Below are 14,857 nucleotides of genomic sequence, written 5' to 3'. Positions count from 1 at the left end.
GTGGCGTGACCCCAATGACCCTAGCACGTTCGATACACGCAACAAGTACCGCTGCGATATCACAGCTAATTGAAAGCAAACTTTGTTGGAACTGTGAACGACGATTGATTTTGATGGATAGAATGGTGTCCGAATTTCGTGAAAAATGCAAGGCATCATTAGTATCAAGAGGTGTGCTAAATCACAGTGGCTAAATCATGGAGGTAGAAAGTCTTTCTTTCTACTTCCACGGCTTTGTGGTACAAACAAGAAGTTGGTGTCAAGTGAGCCTGAAAGTGCGAAACCCAAGAAACATGAGAAAAAGTGACAAGTGTTACTTTCATCCAATCACAGCTTGTTTTATTTTAACCCAATAGCGTCCATGTTTACATTAGCCGGTACCTGACCCTATATTTCCCCACGCCCTCTACCGGGGAAATGGGTCAGGGAACCAGACTATAGCGAGAGTGGGTACAGCGCCACCAGTGTCAGACTTTCACTGCTGAGAATCTCGCGATATCTGACGAGATTCATTAAAGAGTTTGACTTGCAGACAACTGCACATTTTCTGTGTCTGCCTCATTGATATTTCTCTTCTAGCTTTTGACAGCAGTGAACGTTGTGGTCGAGTAAACTGTAGATGTATACTCTCCTTTATTTTAACAGGGTTTCCCCTTACACTGGCTACACAGACAGGTAGTGCATTCCAAAATATCCAATGTTAACATCTTTTCCCTAGTTCAGCTGATCCCAAAGAACAAAAAAATACCCATCTAGTAGGTTTTTGAGGGGGGGGGGTGCACGGTTGGCCCCTCCAGCCCACGGACTATTGTCGATTTGCTTTATAATATTGTATACAGCTTTCCATGGCATACATTTATCAGATTTGTTTAAATGTAATCACTTGGTACAATTTTCATGATGCTTATTAGTCTCCAGTGATGAAGTCCAGGGTAGTTATGGTTTGGGTTCAATATGTCCTTCCATCCACCGGTCTGTCAGTTGACGTAGGCATCTCAAACATGTCTGACCCTTTTGCTTTTGAACTTGGTACAAGATAAATACACTACAGCATACATATGCGCGTCCTTTGTTTTAGGTGTGGTAAGGGTATATGTAACTAGTGATAATTTGAATAATTAGTGTCGTTTGAGAAAGAGCTGTATTTCTGGGGAAACTGTGATAGTTACCTTGTGCTCTAATAGCTCACATGCACAACGACATTTGTCAGTATTGTGTCAATTTACTATAAATTTGCACATTTTATGAATTTTCATTATTCTGATTATATGTCAAGAAATACCGACTCAAATTTGATAAAACTTAATGTTTATATACAAGAACTGTAACTGTATACAAAACACGTAGCAGTATCATGTCAATTAATTGCTTTTTCTGTATTGAATGAACTTTCCTAATAAATATGCGATGTCCTAAAATACTGCAGTAAATTTAAAGCCCGGTGCGGACTTGATCCAAAAATCTAGCAAAATATTTATATTTTGCTAGATTGCAATTTCAAAATAGAACAAAAGACAGAAACATCTCATAATCTTCTTAACATCATAGTTAATCTCGATCCCCGGGCCTGTTTTACCGGGGGTTTAACGAAACGTGGTACTGACATTGATCTCTTAGTACTCTAATACTGTGTGAAGACATTAAGAAGTATCATGTCAATGAATCGCTCATCTGCATATCTAACAAACTTTCCTAATAAGTGTTCTATATCGTAAAATACTGTATTAAATTAGATGAAACTGGAGCAGATGTTGAGCTCATAGTGCTCTAATAGAATGCAATGACATTTAGCGGTATCGTTTCAATTACTGAATAATTTGCATACAAAATGAAATTTAGGTTTAAAGGTGATCTTTAGAAGCCTGTATAAAATTTTATTACATGTGGTATTGGTGATAATCTGCCAGTATTATAATAGGATGCAAAAATGTTAAACAACATCCTGGTAATTAATTATTAATTGACTTTTTATTTCCATAGTAATTCTAGCCTCAAAACAGGGAAACAATATAATTAGAGATCTATATCCTGAATGACTGCACTAATTCTGATGCAACTTGCTGCAAATGTGTATCATTCAAAGATTTAACAGACTGAGTCAGGAAATGCAATTAGCCGTATCAATAGCTAATTATAGTAAGTCTTTTCTGTACTGAACTGCTTGCCATTTTCTCCTATCTGGCCTTCGAATTTGTTAATGCCAAGAACCATTACTCAAACATGCCTGGACCAGTTTCCCGCAGATCAGTTGACTTTGGACATTTCAAGAGCCAATACATAACATACCTAATTCCGATTAACTTAAATTACTCTATGCCATTCATACTGATGTATACTAGTTTACAGTACAATTCATTTTGGGCATCAGTCATAGATAGGTCTTTGGCACTGTGGTGGAGTCAAGTTATTTTTGTATCCGCTAAGTGCCAACCACTTCAAGAAATAAGCACCCTCAATATTATTGATAATTGAAATGTCACGAAGTGAAATGCTCTAACATTCATACACAGTGAAATGTTGATTTTCATAATAAATAAATAGGCCTGTATGGTTTGCTAATGTTCAGCCTAATAAAAAACTGGCACCAATATAAAAAGTAATTCTTGTCCTTTGTTTACTTATGTATAGAAAGAACACTCTTGTTGAACTGCTGGGAAAATATATATTAACAGACCAACAAGAGGAATACCCAGGCAGGAAATCTATTTAAATTTTAGAAAATGAATATTCAATGCAATAATAGAGTAAAAGTCGCACACTACTACGACTTATAATATCAATTCATACATAATAAAACTTTATGTGAAAATTAGTGAAACAGTAATCAAAAACATTAATACAAATGTAGAAGCAATATTTCATTTAGAGGACAAAATAAAAGAAGAAATTCCTGACTTTAATGCCAACTCAATAAGAAAAATGATGACTTTCTGCAAGAGAAATCTTAGTGAATGGAAGCAGGAAGAAGCTCGAGAAAGGTAAAAATATACACACACAGACTCAAATGAATGCATGTTTGTTCACATACCGGTACCATACACTTCCAGAACAAGTTATTTGTATCTCTATCAACAATGTCCTATTCTCTACCAAATATGACTCAGTCAAATTCTTTCCATAATATAATTGAATGCATCAAATTATTTTACAAACTGAACAATTTTCATCATTATTATTGTGCTTTTGCTAAAATTAAAGATACCAAAATTACTGATTGAATTGTTTCACAGGGCAATGGTTTATATAGGTTTACATCCATGTTATTTGTTTATAGTATATTAATGTTTACTCAATATATTATAATTAAAGAGAATATGTTCCAACTTATATATTAAATTTATCAGATCACATCAAAAAAGATGAAAAAAGTATGCATTCATGGATACACTATCATTGGCCGAAACAATGTGTCGACCAAAAATGATAAATGTAACCAAGAAGATTCTGTCTTGTTTGGCACTGGTTGAAAGTAAACTATATCCATACACAGCCATTATCATGAGTCAACATAAAACAAAAATGTAATAAATGGACATAAAACAATTAACAACTGTATTGTTGTCTTAAGTAGTATGTAAAAATGATCTAACATCAGTAGAGCAACAATGTTTTAGACTTTGATGTGAAGCTTATCAATAATCTTAAAGCAGACAAACATTCATACACACTCATATTCACATAATGAAATGGTGACTTTGTGATACTTACAATGGGATCTTTGGCAAAGCCATCATATTAAACAGAGATATATTACTTTATTAATATCTGTAATGTACCACATTTCTTCAACTGAACCATTCAAATACTAACTCATGTATCACTAGGTATTTAATATTTTTTTCTTTTATGTAGAGAAAATACAAAGAGATGAGACACCGCGACAGAGAGAAGTGGCTTCTGGACAATATATGTCCAGTGGTATCAAAACACTGGTAAAAAACTAAATGATGATGTAATTGCGGAAGACGAGGAATATTATGAAATTTTTGAATAACTTAATTACAAATTTTGTTGTGTTCCGATTGTTGGTTTTGAAGTGTTTGTTTGATTTCCTTCAGAAATTGATAGCATTAACATATATGCTGATTTTATTGATCAATTATCAATTATCAATCAATTGATCAATAATAAATGAATAAATGAAATTAGTTTTACCTTATGAGGTCCATGATGTGATCATTGAACATTCACGAAACAAATGAATTTCAAAATTCGATTATCACAATTTTGTCTAAAACAATGTGAAAAAAGATATTCCAGAAAAAAAGTGTAAAATATTAAACTTTTAAAAATAGGAGAAAATAAAATGCAGTGAACAGTATGATGACCATTATTTTCAACAGTGATAGCCATGTAAGTACTTCTGTGACTGCCTTGATGCAACTACTTTATGACAGTTTGTCACAATGCATATATAATTGTAACATGGCTGTATAAACACTTGTTTTTTGAATAGCAATATAATCTGGCTGGTGAAACAGTCCTGTAACAGTCATGAATCAAAGACAGTGTTACATGACTATAGAACAGTCCTGTAAGTAAAAGCACTGTTCCAGTAATGAGACAAGCTGTTAGAACAGTGCTGTAACAGTGATGTTTAAGCATCAGTGTGACGCGATTGTTAGATCAGTACTAGTGCTGTTACAGCACTGATCTAACTATTGTTTAACATTAAAGTTAGAGCATTGCTGTGACAGCACTGTTCCAGAAGCAGTGTTACATGACTGATTGAAAAGTCCTGTAACATCCGTGTCGAAAACAATGCAACAAGACTGTTGTAACACACATGAAACAATACTGGCACAGCAGTGTTTCTAGTATGTTACGTTGCTACAACAAAGTTGCAACCAAAGTGAAGCACCTATGTCATAACAGACATGAAACACTGATGTAACTTTTACCTGTCTGTTATTTTACATGACTGCAGACTTATACCTCTGTATATATATATATATATTATATATATATATATATATATATATATATATATAATATATATATATATATACACATATATATATAACAAAATTACTTCAAGTAATTTTGTTTTATATATATATATATATATATATATATATATATATTTTTATATAAAACAAAATTACTTCAAGTACAAAGTAATGATATACTTAAGTATACAGATGTCCTCGTGGGAAATTACAGTGCTCGATGCTAAAGTAGAGCGTTATAAATAATAAGAAAAATTACTTCAAGTACAAAGTTATTATATCTATTACCTAAGTTTCATGCATCCTGCAATCATCAGACAGATGAAGTAAAATGATTCTTAGCTCAACACTCTTATACATGTATGATTGGGACGTACTATGCTATTTTACAAATAAAATGGTACGTCTCGATCATACATATATAAGAGTGTTGAGCTAAGAATCCTTCCACTCCTTCCGTCTTATCATTGCAGGATCCACGAAACTTAAGTATATCATTACTTTGTACTTTAAGTAATTTTGTTATATATATATATATATATATATATATATATATATATATATATATATATATATATATATATATATATATATATATCGTACAAAGAGAACAGTCCTAGTCTCTCTCTCTCTCTCTCTCTCTCTCTCTCTCTCTCTCTCTATATATATATATGGATTACCAAAGCCAACATACAAAGAGAAAAGTCCTAGTCTCTATGACTATGGCCTTCGTGGATAGATACATCAAAGACACACCAATGTCAAGGAAATACAGCAGTTGATGGCAGAAATGCAGTGGACCATGTTACCATGCTTTGAATAAGAGAAAGCTGTGTATTTTGAGTGATACACGTAGTCATCAGAGTGCTATAAAATTACACAATTTGATTTTTTCATTTTCAAAAGCTTTGCATCGATTTCTGCCCCCTTTCCCGACTGCTGCAACTACTATTTATTTACTTCCCAGCCTTTTATATTCCATATGCTCCGACACTTGATTTTCCTTATTATTGAAATTATCAATTTCGAAATCATCGGTATCTTCATCGGTATCTTCAAATGAGTAATTAGAACTGTTCGTATCATCATCAAAGCTGCACGTTTCTTCATCACTAGAACTTGAACCTTCTTTAGGCTCACTCTCCCGACAGCACTTCTGAACTTTCAAGAGGTTCATATCGCAACTTTGAAGATTAAATTCAGCAAAGTGTTCCTCTTGAAGAACATTTCCGTCAGCCTCTGAACATTTCTCCTTTCTTGACGTAAACGGAAACTGAGGTGTGTTGCTTACAGTTGACGATGAACTCTTGGGGCAAGACTGCAGTTCTGTAACATCGGCTACACTCTCTTTATCTGGAAACAAGAAAAGTGATCTCACGATAATTGAAAAGATACAGAACAGAAAACAATATGACTACGGTCTTTCACAAATGTTTGCATAACTATTTTGCAGGTTACAATTATGTTTGCATAACTATTTTGCAGGTTACAAATAAAAACTCTCAAAAAAACTTTTTTTTTTCTGCTGGTCACTTTAATGTTACGGCTTAACAATACATCAATAAACCCGTAAAACCTGAAATACCAAGAATACAGCCATTGATCAGTGGTCGTTTGGTCTTCCAGCCAATGATGGGACTGATTTTTGTTCCTGTTGGCTGCGTTGACAATTCAGTGACTTATTAGTTCATACAAAGTCTTGAAATTGTGATTAAAAGCGACCATTTACTGAATTGTAAAATGATAATGGGAACTCATCTTTATGTTTTCGTAATCATATCACATCAGCCAATATACGCCGATTTTACATCATGTATTAGTTGTTTACTTTAACTTTTCATCATTCCGTTGCATCACAGTGATATTTAAATTTAGCGAGTCGGGTTTGATTAATTGAAGAATAATGAAAGTGGTACTTTTATATCCCATCGTTTGTACATTTATCAAGTTTCAAATTAGAGTTTTTTCTTCATAGTAAAATCAAACCGTCTCATTGCAATGCCAATGCTCAATTCTTGACCTTGCAAATACACACATGGAAAAGGTGCAAGTAAAGAAAACTTTGTGGTGTCTAGTTGCTACCATTACAAATGTTAAGTAAGCGAACTTCTGATATCGCGCTGATTGACAGTAATGTATACAAGTGTGCAAGAAGTAAGGCGTATACGACACTGTCATGGCGCCATGCATTCACTGCTTTCAACTGTTCATTTCTATTCAGTAACCCCGACTATAAAATTGCCAGTGGAGATGCAAAACTGCAATCACGACAGCTTTTAATAGATATTGCGAGATCCAATAATAGTCAAATTTTAAAAGGTCGGAACATATTTAAACTCTTGACAGAGGAACTACAGACAATTGCCGAACGTTACCTTAAAATGTTTCTATGTATAAGGTCGCGTCGTCTTCCTATTCAACATATCCCTATCTGTCTTGGATCAACTATTTCCTACTTTGAGATCCTTAACAATAGGCGTTATGGGGACCGGGTAGTTTGTAAAAGTGTAGTTTGTGCTTCGAGTTTATGCTACGATCCGACGTTCTGTTATGCAGAACGTCGGCACGTAGTATAAACCTCATAGCATGAACTACTCTAACAATGCGCATTGATGTCTGCTTACAATGCCCTCGTGACCTTTATTTTGAATTGTCTTTAAAGTGACATATAAGCCCATTGGGCTAGGAGATGTTAACCTTATGCTGAATTGTATTCTTTTTTGAACCATGGATATCTTATGTCACTATACTAAACTTAACTAACTAACTAACTAACTACACAAACTAGCCGGTCCACATAACGCGCGTGTCTTATTTGTTTGTCGCTACTTACTTTCCAAAGGGTGTACTCTGAGGAACGGTTAACCGTCTTATCTAAAACTAAAACTTTGATTAATCACATAAAGTTACACACCTTTTCCATAAATGTAGCCAATGGTTATTTGCAGGCATTTTCGGTTTTCTTTGAAAAGTAATTCGCAGTTGACATCACCGTCACTTATTTCAGTAGGACCACCATGTCCTATCCGTTGACCAATTTCCTTCTTTGCTACCATGATGTCCACAGCACCCCCAAATGTTAAAAGATGATCCAGATATGACTGCATACTTTCTGCACTCACAAGCTTATATGCCAGCATTTCTATTTTGGACTCAATTTGTTTATTTTTCGGTGAATATTTGTCGGCGACGTCAGCTAACAAGTCTGATTCTTGCTTCTTAATTTCCTGGATAGCTTTTTGAGCTATTGCTTTAATTTGTGATTCAGCAGTCACTTTCTTCTGCTTCAGATCTTTCCCCATGTCACGAAATCTTTCCCTTGCCTTTCTTACATCGTTTACTTTCTGAACAACTTTCTCTCTATACTGTTTCATCACAGGCATGTATTTCTCCAGGGCTGTGTCTATTGAAATGATATCATGATTTGGCGATTTATGCTCGACCACTGTACACTTTAGACATGTCGGTACTTGACACGAGTCACAGTAGAATTCTAATTGTGTGTTGGTGTGTATCTCACAAAATCGAGGCTGAATCAGTCTGAAATGTTCAGAAGCCTTTTTTTCATTGTATTCAACAACAGTCATCAGTTTATGGTCTTTCAGTGACCTCACTGTTCGGTGAATTCGAACACACTCTTCACAGAAGAACTGGCCACAGTCTGTACACCAAAGCTTAGCTTCGCTGCCACAACCTTCACAGACAACCTTTGTCTGTTCAGAACCAGGATTTACGTCACTGATGACCTGAAGCAGGTCATTCATAAATCGGTTGTTGTCAATAGAAGGTACTCCGCCACGGGGCAAAGGCCATGATTCTTTGCAGGTTGGACAGATCAGCTGATCATTGTTGGTTTTAACCCATTCTGTCAGGCAGTGTTCACAATAGGTGTGATGACAAGGCAGTATTTTAGGAGACTTGAAGCGTTCCATGCAAATTGCACACAGCAGTATCTGCTCATTGATGTCTGTCAGCAGTTTCATTTCTCTTGTGTCTGACAACGCAGCTGTAGCCATCTTTGATATCTTGACTTCGATGACCTCTGTAAATAGTAAATAATGATTGTCAGCTCACGAAATGACGGTATTATATAAACTAGAAATTATCTTTACAAGCCGTTTCTATCCATGCTTCATTTTAATGCTGTCTTCTCAGACTTTCATTCGTGGAATCGTACATCATTTGTCCAGAATCTGGATAGCAGTGAAAACGAAAGCAAGTGATTTGGCCCGACATTGTATTCAATTAATAAGGATTTAAAACCGGAAACGAACATGGTAGTCTTGCGAAAATAGAACCATCTGGAATTGACAACTGGAATATAAAGATATTCCATGTAAAATTGTCTCTTTTTATGTTCATTTCATCGAACTGGGCAAAGTAACCCGGAACGTGTTAGGAAATATCAGTGAATATGTCATACTATTATTCAAGAAACTGTGTTGAGAACAACTAAGTCCTAAGGCAAAAGCTGGTATTTGGCTTTCCATCTTACCTGAAAGTTCCGAATTAATAAAACTGTGACAGCCGAGTCAGAACAGGAAAAATGCAACAGTTGTGGTGCTGGCGTGCTGGGGTCGAATCAACAATTCTCCGAATTTGGTGAGAGCATGCGCGATGCGTATTGAGCGAGGAACAAGGTAATACTTCGGTTTAACTATGACTCAAGCCAATATGTAGGCCAGGGCTCGAAATTAGCGGTAGTCCCGCGTCCACAGACTGCCAACTTTTCACTGGGGCTACCAAAATCCATGAATCCATGAAATGGTAGCCCATGCGGACTACCAAAGCTTTGGACCTGAAATTCAGTCAGTATTTGGCATGCCATGGCGCATGTCGGGTCCGTCACTCTGTGATGAGCTAAAGGCAGTCAAACTACAGATAGGCCATACAATGCGTTTGTTATGCAAATTACGAAGACGACCTGCGATGGAACTTTGCAACAGAATTTCAATATCTGAACTGACTTACTTGGATGACAGGTACAGGAAATGATGGCCAATGAAAACGCATTGTCGTTGCATTTTGATCACAATGTATCAATCACAATTACGCGGAAATTATGTCTCCTCCCTATTTTTAGCCCTGCTACAATGTCTCAGTGATGAGAAGGTCGTGTCGTTGTCATGACAACTATCAAAATTTGAATACAACTTGTCAATAGGTCAGGTTGTCAATAGGTCACCAAATTTTTGAGTATCACTATCGTCCATTATACCTATTTCCTTGGGTATTAAAGGTGTGCAAGTATTCGCTTTTCTTGTCTGGTTAACGAAAATTGATATCCCTGAACTAATGTATGCATGGGCTACCAGCCCTTGTCACTGGGCTACCAACTTCAGAAAATGGTAGCCCAAGTGGACTACCAGGGAAACCGGATCAGTGACCCTTCAATGCAAAGTACGAGGCTAGGAGATTCTGCAATGCGACCAGCTGAAAACATAATCTCCGATCTCGAGGATCAAGTTTACCTGTAGTAACGAGTGAAGAAGTGTGAATCTGAAATTTCAAATTTTTCATGACAAATAGATGTTTAAGGATTTTTTAAAAACGTTCTTTGCTGATTTTTAGGTTGGTTTCTTTTTCACTTGTGTGACTTTTTTAAATTGATTTTAATTACACATTTGTCGCCGATTTAAGCTGTAAACATTTCGTATTATTATTTAATTTCTAATTGTAATATGATGTCATATAATGTAGAGACCGCTGAGATTAGGTTGTTTAGTGGTCTTTAAACAATAAATTATTATATTAACGATCTCAGAACATTATGATGATACTATGAGTGTCATGTCAATTATCTGCCCATTTGCATATTTAATGAAGTTTTGTTATTAGTGACATAACTCTGAAATTCCTGCACCAAACTTGATGATACGTGCAACAAATATTGATTTGATATATATTTAATTATACTTACAAGCATTGGGCAGTGTCAAGTTAATGAATTGCTCATTTGCATATTTTATGAAGTTTTATAATTAGTCATATAACTCCGATATAACTGGACCAAATTTGATGAATTCTACTGCAGATACTGATCTGACTGATATCTTACTGTGGTGTTGTGGTGTAAAGCACTTAGTAGTGTCAAGTTAATTAAGGTTTCATTTGCATATTTAATGAACTTTGTAATTAGGTATATAACACTGAAATTACGGCACTCAAGTCTGTGAAATCTGGTAGAGATATTGATCTGATAAATTTCTAATTGGACTAACGAGCATTTGGCAGTGTCAAGTTAACAAATAGCCGATTTGCATATTTTATGGAGTTTTGTTATTAGTCATATAACTCCGAAATAACTGGACCAAATGTGATGAAATCTGCTGCAGATACTGATCCGACAAGTAGCTAATTGTGGTGTAAAGCATTTAGTTGTGTGGAGTTAAGTAAGGGTTCATTTGCATATTTAATGAACTTTGTAATTAGTGATATTACTCCAAAATTACATTATTACAGAAACTTGCTACAGATATTGATCTGATAAATAGTTAATTGTACTGAGAAGTATTTGGCGTGTCAAGTTAATAATTAGCTCATTTACATATTAAATAAAGTTTTGTAATTAGTGATTTAACTCTGAGAGTACTGTGCGAAAGTTGATGAAACCTGCTACATATAATGATATAACAGATATATAGTTGTTCTTATTACACAAATCACACGGTTGTTGATTATATTGGTATGAATTGGGTTTATTGACAGGAATATAGAAAAACATAATACAATTGATCCTCGTCAGATATAACTCTGGCAGTAGACCGTATAAACGTCTAGCTTATCAGTAGTCTGTCTGTCACTCCGCGTCGTGTGCTCAATTGAACTGCTGTCAGAATATACAATGTCTGTCTTCGTTCTTGTGTTTTGGTTAGTGATTATCCTGAGGTCTGCAAATGTTGCATAACATCTCCTTGCTCGTTGATTTGTCACTTAACACTTTAATATGAGACAGGTCAAAGGTACAATTGTTTTACACAACTTCATAACAGTCAAAAAGTATGCAGTAATTCATGTCATACTGTATTATTTCGTGCGTCCAGTAGTGTCTGATAAATGTCAATACATGTCGAGTCACCAGCAGTCAATTTCAATGCTTGATAACTAAGTTTGTAATTTTGTCAAACTCAAAGTCATTCCTTCCATTCAGGGGTCACATTAGGCAGTCAAGTTGAGTAAATGCTAAATTTTCTAGTCTGTTTACTGACTATTAATGAACCTGTTGTAAAAAACGTGAGCACATTCAGTTCATATGTGGTTATTATTGTTGTTGTTGTTGTTGTTGTTGTTATATAATGAAAGTGGCACAGTAGACATTCCAATGAAATTTTTAAACCTTTGTTGGCTTATTGATAATTTTTTGAAGTGATCACACCTTTTTTGGGGGTGCTTTTTTAAAAACTGAGATATCTTGCAATGGTTGTCATGGAAAAAGGCTGCATGAGTGTAAGGATCACTTTCGTTTTTCACGACCCATCGCAAAACTTTTTCCGAAAGTTCTGTTGCATTCTCTGCCAGTTTCAATGGCATTTGACAAAAATTGATATTTGAACCCAAAAAAGGTTGCCATGGAAACGTTAGGCATCAAATCAGATATCATTTTTGTTCGTTTTGATCAAAAATACCCCTATGCTTAAATTTTCGTGAAAATCGGACCTATTATTATTCGCATTATGATAATTATATAATTCTTCATTTTATCATTATTGTACTTGGGCCTCAGCCCAAGTACATTTGTTTTCATTCCGTGGGAAAAAACTGTAAGGTATAACCATTTCTGGCTGAGACCAGGGAGGGCAAAATGTATTGGCTTCATCTTTCTTGGCATAATAAATGGCGTAATGATGTTAACTGAATGGAAGTGCTGCTCTCAGCCAGTCTTGAATAAGTGAGATGTGAATATAAATGCTTCTCTATCTGAGTTTTTGCCACAAAATCTTCTGAATATAATCAAAATGTGCATCGGAATGCAACAATTAATGCACCCTCCGTTTCCTAGGCGATGGCACGACCCTTGCTACACCCAATGGACGAGCCAAAGTGGGAGGGGTAATTTGAGTTTGGTCGAACAAGAGGGCTCGAGACCAGAATTTAACATTTAAACTTGAAACATGTTTAATCGCTGACAAGATGTGGACTAGTGTTAATCAAAGTAAAAGTGTGAAAAGGAAAGGTTTTATATCCCGGACACAATGAAAAACATTACGACTGGAAACTGTACCCCCAGTTGAGAATAGTTATGCCCACAGCGATGGAGACCACTTATCCTTGAGCTGAGAAAACCAGACCATCATTTCGAAATAGAGCTGCAGATTCGAGAAGCTCGTTCAAAATAGCTAGGTACACCCCATAAAGGGGTGGTTTCGAGTTTTGAGGGCAAATTTCGCCTCCTTCATATAGAAATCGTACGTTTGTTTTTCCAGGAGAACACACCATTTGACACAAAATTTCCATGTAAAGGGGTCGCCAGTAAGCACGTGGTCAAATCTGGCATAAGAAACAATATGAAATGTTGGGTAAAGCAAGTCCAAAATAAACTGATTTGAACTTTTGTGTTTTGTAATTTATACCACTGCAGTAACATTACCTTTTTTTGACAACATCACACAATGTAATACGTTTTGAAACTGAATACTCCGACGTATTCTGTGTCTCCTTTGCTAAATAATACGGTATGCCGATTACCATGTAAGGAGATGATGACGTCAAGACAGATTTGTAGTGCGTTTGGTCCTGGATGGTGCGCGAAGTTTTTTCAAGGTAGCTTGTGTATTTATTTCCTAAATGGGAGAGATTAGGGTCGATCTAAACGAAGGCCGAAGAATGTTATAATACTCTAAGCAAGCTGAACTCTAACGCGAACGGTTGGATAATTTGGAGGATGTCTAGAATGATCTCGTCTCATTAAGATTATTTGGCGGTCAGTGTTGAATTTCAACTGCGTCACAAGTTTGCGAAATGAGTATTCCGTCGAACGGTCAACGAACGATATTTTAGAAATCTGGAGACATGGCACATCGCATTTTTATTTTAGTATTTTATATTTTACAAAAGATTTAAGAAGCAATGATTTTGTCGAAAATTCTGAAAAAAATATAGGAAGATTTGATCGCGAACACACTTTCACTTGGGGTCAACTAGCCCTGCGTACGATGCTGTGTGTTCCACTACAGCTAATCGCCCCGCTCACCACAGCCCTGCAAAGACCCGTACGTAGGGTCGGTGACTTCAAATCCATTTTGGGACTTGACGTAAAAAGCCAAATTACTGCCGAAATTCAGCGTTCTTGGGCCCAAGTCGTATCCCAGCCTACCTCAGCTACTCGATCGCTTCCAAAAATGACAGTCTTTTATTCACTTCTCGTAAATAACCGTCAATGTCGGCAACTCTCTCGCTAGCCCTGCGTATGATGCTGTGTGTTAGCTGTAGCACATAGCATCGTACGCAGGGCTAGGCGTCAACATGGGGTCGCAGCCATGTTGCCTCAAAACTTATTTCTGTCTGCACTCAAAACTCACATATGTCGGATATGAACCTGAAAAATCGATGTAATTTTGTCAAACTTCGGCGAAATTTCAGCCTATGGACAAAATTTCATTTACGTAAGGTAAATTTACTGAAATAATACAAATAATACAAATAATCCTGAGCTTGAATGTGACAGCTCGCCTTCTCCGGGTAGTTAAGTATCCAGCTGCCTATAAACAGTTGCCCATATGGCCAGGTTTATGAGATTGTTTTCAAGCGACGGCGGCAGACCGTACTGGGGCTCTGGATATGAACCTACCGCCGGCGTAGCTGTAATAACTGTTGCGTTGTTTTTAGTGCCCACGGACGAAGTCCTGGGGGAGTTATAGGTTTGGTCATGTCAGTCCGTCCGCCTCCGTCCGTCCGTTCATGCAGATATC

At 36.1% G+C, this 14,857-nt stretch overlaps 1 protein-coding gene across 1 annotated transcript; it reads right to left on the bottom strand.

Annotated features, from left to right (window-relative positions):
* Positions 1 to 5,602: 5,602 nt before the first annotated feature.
* Positions 5,603 to 9,769, bottom strand: LOC139119625 (tripartite motif-containing protein 2-like). Its single transcript, XM_070683467.1, has 3 exons — positions 9,445 to 9,769; positions 7,864 to 8,991; positions 5,603 to 6,302 (listed from the first exon to the last, which is right to left on the bottom strand). The coding sequence occupies exons 2-3, from the start codon at positions 8,963 to 8,965 to the stop codon at positions 5,902 to 5,904; spliced, it is 1,503 nt and encodes a 500-aa protein (XP_070539568.1). The 5' UTR covers positions 8,966 to 8,991; positions 9,445 to 9,769; the 3' UTR covers positions 5,603 to 5,901.
* Between the last annotated feature and the right edge of the window lie 5,088 nt (positions 9,770 to 14,857).

The sequence above is a fragment of the Ptychodera flava genome, chromosome 20, assembly GCF_041260155.1.
Source record: "Ptychodera flava strain L36383 chromosome 20, AS_Pfla_20210202, whole genome shotgun sequence".
NCBI lineage: Eukaryota > Metazoa > Hemichordata > Enteropneusta > Ptychoderidae > Ptychodera > Ptychodera flava.
Note: the sequence above shows the minus strand (reverse complement) of the source record. Positions and strands in the feature narration are given on the sequence as shown.